At 51.8% G+C, this 10,828-nt stretch overlaps 1 protein-coding gene across 1 annotated transcript; it reads right to left on the bottom strand.

Moving 5' to 3' along the window:
* Positions 1–581: 581 nt before the first annotated feature.
* On the bottom strand, positions 582–6,724 carry SYCE3 (synaptonemal complex central element protein 3; the record flags this gene model as incomplete). The annotated part of the gene is made up of 2 exons (XM_084255425.1): positions 582–739; positions 6,616–6,724. 2 exons carry the CDS (start codon positions 6,722–6,724, stop codon positions 582–584), a joined length of 267 nt encoding a protein of 88 aa, XP_084111551.1.
* Between the last annotated feature and the right edge of the window lie 4,104 nt (positions 6,725–10,828).

The following is a 10,828-nucleotide window of genomic DNA, read 5'->3' as shown; positions in this document are numbered from 1 at the left end:
AGACCCCTGAACACCCTTCCTTCTGGGACTCTGCTGTCTGGAGGTGCTGGGGAGCCTGGCTTGGTTTTCCCAGCAGTAGCTTTGGCCACCACCCCTCCCTCGTCAGCGGGTCCCTAAGAGCCCGGAACCTGTGGTGAAACTGCTGTGCTGGGACTCACCCCGGCCCGCAGGCTGCAGCCTCGGCACCTCTCCCGCCCACTCCTCAGCCCGCCCTCAAGGGAGCCAGGGTGAGGCTGCGACCCATCCCCTGGGAAACGGCGCTGAGGACCGAGCCCGGGCGGGGCTGGACAGCCAGTGCCGCCTCCGCTCTGGCCCCACGGGAAGGTGGAGCCGCTGCCTGGACACTGCGTCCACCTGCCCCGTCCCTGTCTGGCGGCTTTCGCTTTTCATTCCGTGCTTGGTCCTGCTGGCAGCAAACGCGTGTCATGTGGGGAGCTTCTGTAGCTTAAACCTGTGGCGTTTGGTCGGCAGGACTTGGTGCGCAGCGGGGCGGACGAGAAGCGCCCTCCGGTTCTGCTCCAAAATACGTTTACTGACAGACACGTGCTGGGCAGGGCGAGGGGCGCGGCCCCGCCGGGCCGCTACTGCGGGCGCTTGGTCTCGCTGAGCAGCTGCTGCCAGTTCTTCTCCATCTCCTCCTTGCAGCCGAGGAAGGCGTCCTCCAGCCTGCGCATGGCCTCCGCCAGCCCGGGGTTGGTGCGCATGACCACCATGTCGTAGGCCATCCACGTGGCCTGCACTGCAACGACCAGACAGGCCCGTCAGCCTGGGCGCTGGCTTCTGGGCCCCGGACCAGACCCCACTGAGCCACCCACTCTACCGAGACGAGGCCGGCGGGCTACGGTTGTGGGGGCTCCGCAGACCCGTCCGTCTCTGACCCACAGAGCCACGAGAAAGTCCCTCACGGAGCAAAGGCCTCGGCTCCTGGGTCCACCAGCCCAGCACGGGAGGCTGGAGGCCAACCTGACAGGACAGGGCAGGAACAACCAGAGCCAGCTCAGGCCCTTGCCGGCCTGCAGCCTGCGGCCAGGCGTTGAGGCCACCCGGGCTCACAGGCCCCGGGCCGCCCCACCTCTCCTGCAGGCCCGAGGCTCATGTGACCCAGCCCAGCGGCCCAGGCCGGCCCTCTCCACCTGGGCTTCCATCACGCCCGCTCAGGCTCCACTCTGGGAGGGCGTGCGGCACCCAGGGACGTGCCCTCAGCTGCGGCACCGCCCGCCTCTGGCTCGTCCCCTTTGGCAGCCGTGGCCAGGCCTGTGGGGATGAGCTTCCCGCCAGGCGTGGGCGGGCGTGTGGGGAAGCCCACGGCGCTGGCAGAGAACAAGGCTCGCCTCCCTTGCACAAGCCAGCCGCCCCGGGAAGCACATCCCTGCTCAGCCAAAAAAATACCGGAGACTTTGGGAAACGGTCCTCAAAGAAATTAGCCGGAGCAGAGACCGCGGACGGACAGACACTAAGCGCCAGGTGTGTCGGCATGCAACGCAGCCGAGGCGGTTTCTCAGGGCTAAGGTGTTTGGTTAGAGGAACCGTGAGAGAGGCGTGGGCAGCATCGCCAGATGGGGGCGCGAGTGCCGGGGCACCCCGCCCCACGCGCACGGCACCCCAGGCCTGCAGTCTCGCACCCTGGCACCACCCTCTACCATTCTGGAGCAGGGGGCCTGCAGACCAGGGCGGCTCCAGGGTCCCCGCTTGTGAGCGGAGTGGCCGGAGCTTGTGACTTAACTCGCAGCCTCAGGCTCAGCACCAGGCCCGGTTCCCGGCTGGCCGTGAAGGGCACACAGACGACACCGGCAGGTGGCACGGCGCACACCAGGTGCTCAGAGAAGGGAGACGCACCCCTAAAATAAGTCGTCCTTCAAAACTGAAGCTCAAAGGGGTGAATATGCCCTACGAGAGTGCCCTGAAAGTTCTATTTGTTAAAACAGACAGTCCAGTGGGAGAAAACTGTCGGCTCAGGGACAGACTCAGGAGATATGCGGATTAGTATGTGCTGAAAGTAACACCACAAATTAATGAAAAAAGAACAATGTCTTACAGATAGGGTGAAGGTAGAAATGTGAAGACAAAGTAACAACATGAGATCAAAATTTAGCAGAATACTTGTGATCTAGGGACTTCTTAAAAAATCACAAAGCACAAGGCAAAAAATGACTGAATTTGTTTTTATCAAACAATTGTCTTCAACTCGGGACAATACGGTAAGGCAGAGGAAACATACGCTTCTTAAGACTGATGATGGGTTAATATCCAGCCTATGTAACAAACGGCCTCAAATGTGTGAGAAGAAGGCAGGAAATGAAATGATTTTTGAAACCCTGGCATACGGCAATGTGGTCAAGAGGAGGAGACGAGGCCACCTGCACGCTGCGGCGGGACGGCCAGCTGTGTCGCGGGAAGCTGTGGGGCTTGGGCAGAGGTGGCCTCATGCGTCCCTTCCGGGAAACACCTCACAGTTGCGGCTGCCTCAGCAGGACGCCCAGGGCAGCGCTCCCCATAGGCTCCCCAGTGCCCGCCGAGCAGTGAGCGAGGCCTGAAGCCACCAGGAAGGAAGGGCGTCCTGTGCTGAGGGGACGTGCTCAGTCACGCCAGAAACGGCAGCCCGGAGCACACCACGGGGTAGGGCTGGGGGGCAGGACACGCCGCTGTGCTGCGTGTTCAGTCCTCTGTCAGGAAACACCCACATTAGGTGAGTCCGCAGAGATGGAAACAAATGGTTGTTGCCCGCCTGGGACCGGGGCTAGAGCCTGGGATGGCTGCTCCGGGCGGACGGCGTGTCCTGCTGGGGTGATAAGAATGTTCTGGAACTAGTAGAGCTGGTGGTCGTACTATATAAATGCCGCTGAATGTGTATTTTAAAACAGTTAATCTTATGCCACGTGAATTTCACCTCAATTAAAAAAAATGCAATGCAGATACTGGAATTACCTTCATTTGTGCGAAGTGGGCACAGGGCCTGGGAGGTTAAGAACCAAGGTCACAGAACAGGAACGTGGCAGGGCCGGGCGTGGCCAGGGGTCAAGTGGCGTCCACCCCTAACAGCGCAGCACAGGCCTCTCAAAAGGAACCCCTAAAACTAACAAGTATGTGAAGAGAGACAGGGACTCGAGAGAGGGAGAAGTCCCGCCTACAGCTGCCACCGTGTGTCTCTTAGACTGGCAAAGCAAAGAGGCTGGATAATAGCAATTGTCTGTAGGTGCTCTGGCCGGCCCCGCGGGGGAGTTTGGCTCAGGCGTCTGGGGTCTGGTGGTGACCCCCAAGTGACCGTGGCCCCCTGAGCACAGATGCACCAGAAAGCTCCTTGAGGTGTCGTGCTGCTGGGCACAGCTCTAGGAAGTCTTGGTGCATGTTACTGGGAAGAACAGAGCAGCGAAAGGGAGGCGCCTCCATCAGGCCCTGAGGGCTCCATTGGAGAACAGTGGCCTTGACCTCATTGCACAGCCTCCATGTGAAAAGGGCATTCGTTGAGCCTCCTGGGGACCTAAGGGTCAGTCTTAGGCTGTCACGCTGCGACCCGAGTGCAACCCCAGCCAGGGAGCGGGCCCACAGGGCACGGCAGACTCCTCCTGTCTCTGCACTGCCCCCCTCAGCAATGGGGAGCAGCCTGTTCTGCTCCCTACTCTGTCTCTGGGGAGTCCTGTCACCCCTGCACCTCTGGCCTGCACCCCAGCTCTTCTACACACACAAAAAAAGAAAAAAATTAGACTTTTATTGCCCCCCAAATTTGAAAACTGTACAGAACATTTATATGAAAACAGAATTATAAAAAAAAGGGAGGATATGAAACACAAGCTAAGGAAACAATCAGCTGAAGGGGAAATCAGGAATCTGACATCAGTTTAAAGAACGAGTTGGGGCAGCCCCAAGGCGAGGGATTGCGGAGGGGCGGAGACAGCCCTCCCCTGCCAGGCTGGAGAAAGTCACTATGCTCCTGCAGGGAGGGAAGGGCTGTGTCCAGAAGCCAGGCCCTGCCATGCAGCACTTGTGTGTATCATCAACTTTAAAGTTTACTTAGAGAACTTACAAAACAAATTTTTAAATTATCAGAACTGAGCCCTTTCTGTGACCTGCTCCACTACACTCTGTCACTCTGTCTCTAAGACGACAGCGTTTTCTCATGCCCTGCGTTCCTGAGCGGGGTCAGATCACCCTAATGCTGTGAACTTACTATTATCACTTAGTGGCCTACTCGACCACTAAGTTAATTATCATTGGAACATTTGCCAAAAAAGAGAATCTTTAGTACGCCTAAATAAAAAGGCAGCCCACAGCCTGGTTCCTTTGGCAGACCAGATGAATTAGAATTACGTTACAGGGCCTCCCTGGTGGTGCAAGGGGTTAAGCACAGCACTATGAAGCCACCCGCAGCCTCTGTAGCACGAGTTTGATCCCTGGCTGGCCAGGGAGAAACCCACATGGCGAAGCAGACCTCTCCTGTCTCGCCCACTGCTCCCCTCCGCAGTGTATTTCAGTCAGTCTGCCTGTTCTGTTCCCCGCTCTGTCTCTGGTGAATCCTCTCACTCCCTGCATCTCTGGCCTGTACCCCAGCTCTTGTATGCAGAAATAAATAAATCTTTTTTAAAAAAATATTTATTTATTCTTTTATACAAGAACTGGGGCACAGGCCAGATTCACGGGAGGGTGAGAGGATTCACCAGAGACAGAGTGGGGAACAGAACAGGCAGACTGACGAAATACACTGCTAAGGGGAGCAGCGGGCACGACAGGAGAGGACTGCCACGCCATATGGGACCCTTGCTGGCTGGCTGGGATAGAACCGGCGCTGTAGAGGCTGCGGACAGCTTCACAGCACTGCACCACCAGGGGAGGCCCAAAATAAATAAATCTTAAAAAAAAAAATTCCATGTTACAAAGGAATACAAGGGAAAGTAGAAGAAAGTAGAGCACAAGTAAGCACGTTTCCCTGATCAAGGGAAAGGACTAGGGACTAGGGAAAGGTTTTCTAGGTATCAAGCAATGGGAATAAATTAAAAAGGAAAATATTGATAGATTTTTACTATATAAGACTTGTATTTACTAAAGCTTCATACACAGAATTTAAAGTAAAACAACAAACCGGAAAAAAATTTACTATAATTTTGAACAGACTTTATAATCTCAGCACACAAAGAGCTCTGACAATGCAATAAGAGATTCTGCGGCAGAAACCCGCTGTCCCCACTGCACACTCGGAGCCAGCACTAGCTTAGCTTTCCATCCCGTGAAAGGCCCCGGAGTGGGTTTCCTGCCTGCAGTCTGCTCGCCCCATACCAAGCCTCACACAGTCCCCAGGGCTCCCTGCTAGACCCCGTGTCTTCCTTGAACCCCTCTGGCTCCGACCCACTGGACGCTGAGTGCTGAAGGTCTCTCTCACCTTCAGCCTTCACTTTCTCTGAGCTGTCACCTCTTGAGTGCCATGTGCCAGGCTGGTCCCTGTGCCACCAGGCTTTCCTTCCGGCCCAGGCCTGGTGGTCTCTTTCCGACCCCACCCCTTCCCGCCACCCCCAGCGCCACAGCCTTCTTGTCCTTCCGCAGCGCTCAATCCAAGTTTTACTCTCCTCCCCAAGCAGTCAATCTTTCCTCCCTCTCCCTCCCCATTAACTGGGGGTACCCCCTCTTTAGCATTTGCCAATATAATATTGAACTATGTTTTGATTTAATTTTAATTTATAGGCTTCAATTAGTCTTTTTCCAGCCCCACCACTATTTTGAATGAAGCAGCTTCCCTCTTCAAATCTATGTTCCTAGAACGCTTACGCTCAGTAACTGCTGTTACTGGGAGAGTATTTAATTAGCTTGAAGGAATCATTTAATTTAAAATGAAAATTAATTATAGAACTTTAAAAAAAGGGAGTTAAACATATTTTTTTTGCAAAAATCGCAAACATGTCTAAGTAGAAATTTTCTAAAGCCTGTGGCAATGGAGATTTGCAAGCTAATAATGACGCTGAAGATAGTTTGTTTTCATTTGAGTAGAGTATGCATGCTTTCTAGAAACTGTCTTACATTATGATTTTCTCCAGCAAGATGAACTCACAGTTTATAAGAATGACACAAATTCTAAGTTAGTAAAGAAAACTACAACGCCACCGCTGCAGGCTGGCCCCAAGCAGCGGGCACACGCTGACCAAAGCCACAGCCCTCACCCTCTCCTAAACGGGCACTCATCCCGCCCTGGCCGCCATGTCCCCAGGCCGTGGCTCCATTTCCACGGCTCACTAGTCTGAGCACAGTTATCTCAGTTCTTTTTATTGATAAACGGCTCACAGAGAGAACAGTCCAGTTCCGCCCACAGGGGTCGTCTGAGCATCATCTGTCATCCGCGAGTACTTGGACTTGGGCCTGGTAATGTGCCGGTAACTAAAGAAGTCACTATGTCATCCCTCAAGCAGGTAACGGTCCAGGGCAGAAATAAGGTGCAAACACACAGAGAACAGTCAGAAAACAACTCGGGGCACAGTCAGCAGTGTCAGTTTGTGGTGAGAGCTCGCCATGTCTAGGCCGAGAGCCGGTCGGGGAAGTCTACCTAAGAAGGCGCTTGGTTTGAACGTGGACGTGGAGGGAGGACTTGGCCTATGAGCAAGAAGGGGAGACGTCTTGCATGGGGAAACAGCCTACCTGAGATTTTCTCCATTTCTTCCAGTAGCTTTTCCAAGTCTTTATTCAGGTCTGACAGCATTTTCAGCATGTTGTCGTAGTTCCTTTCCCCAGGGTCAGGGTCAGCCATCTGGGGATCGCACAGAAAGAAGCCAGGTGAGCCAGGCCACCTTTCAACCCATCCCACCGCTCATAGCTGGCAGCCCAGGAACCAGAGGTCATCTTTCTTTCTCTTCTTGACCTGAGGGGTCACCGAGAGTTACCACTTTCATTTGCTCATAGAATAAATAGCGAATGGTCCATGGGTTAGGGAGGCCCAGTGGTAGGGAGCCACCAGAGAACCGAAGCCTGCCCTCGCGGCCCTCCTTAAAGAGAGGCACCCTTTCCAGTCTCTTCTGTCCGTTGCTTCCTTCCTCTCTTCACGACTGTGCTTTAACTGAGGTCCTCGAAATCCACCACCGATTACAGGCTGCTGAGGACCGGCTCTCCACCAGACACGCAACAGAGTCCTGTGGGCACTGCAGTGCATTTGTGGATCCAGACAGAAGATGTTCTGGTGGGGAGGACAGTTCATAAACACAACACAAAACTGTGAAGTTGTAAAATCTCTACAGTTTTCTAACAAAAGAAATGCAAAATGGAAGAAAATAATTTATTATGTGAGTGGTTCCAAAAATCTGTGATGGCAACATAGTAGGTAATGATTCAATTCGTGTCTAAGCCGTGTGGGTACCTGCCCAATTCACCAAGGTCCAAAGCTCCAGTGATGTTTTATTGATGCACTCAACATACTGATTGAGCACTAGTTTTGATTCTGAAACTATAGCAGTAAAGAAGGTAAATTGAAACCCTTGGTCTCATGAAGCTTATATTCTAGTGGGAAGAAGAAAAAAAACATTAATAAGTGAAATAAATACGAGGGGATAAAAAAAGCCCCCCCAGAAATGGAGGGTGGGAGAGGGCGTGTGTAGGGCAGAGGCTGCAACTTAAATAAGTGTGCAGGGACGGCCTTGCCGAAGCAATTCTGATAAGAGACCTAGAAGAAGTAACAGAAGGAGCCGAGCAGGTGTCTGGGGAAAATGGATCCCCAAATGCAGGAGAAATGTTTAAGAAAAAGGGCCCTTAGCCAGGAGCTTGCTGGCTGAGCCAGAGGAAAGCAGCGAGAGCAGTTTCGCTGCTACAGAGAACGCAAGCGTAGAAGATGAGGTTACAATGCGGGCAGTGGTGTTATGGTGGGACTCACCCACTGGAAAGACCAGCCTTTTATTCGAGTGAGATGGGAGCCTGGGGGGTGATAATCTGCTGTACATGTCAATAAATTGCTAGGTTGAACAGCTGGGGTGGAGGGCATGGGGCAGAGAGACTATTAACAGCCATCGTAACCCAGTAAGAGATAGTAGCTTGGGTCAGCAGAGGAGTAATGGAAGCTGGGTGGTGGAGAATAGTCTTTTGAGGGCAGGGTGACCAGCTGCTGCCGAGTCAGTGCAGAGGCAGAGAGAGCGCGAAGGCTTCTGACTGGCCGTCAGCAGGGGAGCTGTCATTCCCTGGGCTGGGGGGCTGCAACAGGTTGGTCACTGTGGGAAAGAACTCAGTGTAGTAGGTTGAAGATGCCTATGAGGTATCCAAATCGGGCTGTTAATTTGGAAGCTGGACAAATGAGTTCAGGGGAGAGGGTACAGGTTAGAGATAGAAATTTTGGCATCATCAGGGGCCTCCCTGGTGGCGCAGCACTATGCATGAGTTTGATCCCCAGCCAGGGAGACAACCCACAGGGCGCAGCGGACCTCTCCTGTCTCCCTGCTGCTCCCCTCAGCAGTGGATTTCAGTGGATCCGCGGGTTCTGTTCCCCTGTCTCTGGGGAATCCTCTCACCCCAGTGCACCTCTGGCCTGCACCCCAGCTCTTGTATGCATAAATAAATCTTTTAAAAAAAGGAAATGTGTGAGAGCATAAAGAACTAGAATTACTGTGAATATTTTATGTATTCGTATGTTTAACAGAATCCTTGTTTGTCATTCTAGTTTGAAATGTGAAATTGATTATTATAATTTTTAAGTCAAAATCTTACTAAGTTTATAAAGAGTTTTAGGATATGTAAGAGAAATTGAGGTTCACCAAATTTATATTTGACTTTGATATATTTGTAAGAATTATTTAAGGTGTGAAGATTTGTCATTAAGATAATTGAGGAACTTAAAGGTATATTAAAATGGAATATGTTAAGTTTATAATTACAGGAACTTAAATTTTTCAATGGAACAAAAACATCACGTTACTATTTAACAAATCAAAGAATATTTTTACATTAAAAAAAGATTATGCATACAAGAACTGGAGTGCGGGCCAGAGGTGTGGGGTGCGTGTGTGTGTGTGTGTGTGAGAGAGAGAGAGAGAGAGAGGATTTACCAGAGACAGAGTGGGGAGCAGAACAGGTGGATCCACTGAAATTCACTGCTGAGGGGAGCAGAGGGGAGACAGGAGGGGTCTGCTGCGCCCTGTGGGTCAGCTCCCTGGCCGGCCAGGGATCAAACTTGTGCTGCAGTGGCTGCGGACAGCTTCACAATGCTTTGCTTAACCCCTTGCGCCACCAGGGAGGCCCAATATTTTTACATTTTAAAGGACAGGTTTACTAAGAAAAAGAGAAAGAAAAAGAGGCTCCTGCAAAGGAGAGCTGCCAGAAGAATTTAGAATAAGGTAACCTTATTTAGAATAAATAATTTAATAATCTTATTTATTTATTTATTATTTATTCAACATTTTTTTAAGGATTTTATTTTATTTATTTATTTTTTTAAATATTTTTTAAGATTTATATATTTATACAAGCTCTGGGTACAGTCAGAAGCACGGGAGGGTGAGAGAGTTCACCAGAGCCAGAGCGGGGAGCAGAGCAGGCAGACTGACGAAGTACACTGCTGAGGGGAGCAGCGGGCGGCAGGAGAGGTCTGCGCGCCATGTGGGCCCTCCTCCTGTGGCCAGGGAGCAGCTGGGGATTGAACTGGCGCTGCAGAGGCTGCGGGCAGCTTCGCAACCCACCGCTCAACCGCTGTGCCACCAGGGAGGCCCTAATAATCTTATTTAGAATGAGATTTATAAGTTAAACTTAAATTCTTGAGGAAGACTGGATTTTTAAATCAGTAACTGTAGTACCCTAAATGTTGATGTTTAAAACCTAAGTAAACATTCAAATATTCCTTTTTTTTCTGCCTAAGAATGCCTTGTGAGGCACCAAAGCTCATATTTATCAGGATCAGGTCATGTGCTCATGTACAGCCCACATATCAGCCATGTAAAATCCCTGCTATGACAAACCCGGTGCCTTACAGCACGCCGTGCGCCACTGCAGGAGCCGGGGGTTCAATCGGCTAAGTATAAAGAGCTGCTGCCAAAATCAAGTTTCTTGCAAGAGCCGCAGTTGCAGCCTTCCCGAGGACCCTGAGGACAAGCACTGCCAGAAACACTCAGCCCGGGGTCACTTCTAGGTCTGCCCTTTCATTTCCCACCAGGCAGCTCTGCAGGGTGGTCTGCACCTCCTTTACCCTCCCACAGCAACTATGCCAACTTTCAAGCAGTCACTGTTCGAGCGAGCGGCTTAGATTTCTAAGATCCTGTAAGGTAAGTACTTAATAATATTAACTAGGTTGCCCAAGGGTGCCCAGCGAGCGCTCGCAGCCCTGAGCCCCAGCGGTCTGGCTCCACTGTGCTCGCAGCACTTTGCACAATCTCGGCGCATTCTCAGGAGCGCATGAGCGGACAGAATGACAACAGGGAATGAGCAATCTCAGAAAGGTTCTGCACGTCTTGCCAGCAGGAGCTACTCCGATGCAGGCTCTTCCACTTATAGGCTGTGAAACGCTGGAAAGTCACACTGTTTCTTTATGTCTCAGTTTGCTCATCTGTAAAGTAGAAATGACAGCTCCCTGCAGTAATCGTGAAGAACGCGAGCCAGGCCAACTCTCCACACCACAGAGCCACGTGGCTGTGACACAAAGGAAGAGAGTGCCTGCCTGCCTCAGAAAGCCACTGCTCAGAGCATACTTTGCTGCAACTAGGTGGGAAAGAGATATGAATCCAATCATATAAAAGCTGACATTTATTTCAAGATTAATATGTGCGAGGAATCATCCTCACAACGATGCCACGCTCCAAGGCTGTCATCCCCACGCTGTCCAGAGGACGGAGAAGCGGCTAGCCAGAGCCAAACAGCGAGCACAACTGAGCAGAGGTGGAGCCGT

The sequence above is a fragment of the Talpa europaea genome (assembly GCF_964194135.1).
Source record: "Talpa europaea genome assembly, chromosome: 15".
NCBI lineage: Eukaryota > Metazoa > Chordata > Mammalia > Eulipotyphla > Talpidae > Talpa > Talpa europaea.
Note: the sequence above shows the minus strand (reverse complement) of the source record. Positions and strands in the feature narration are given on the sequence as shown.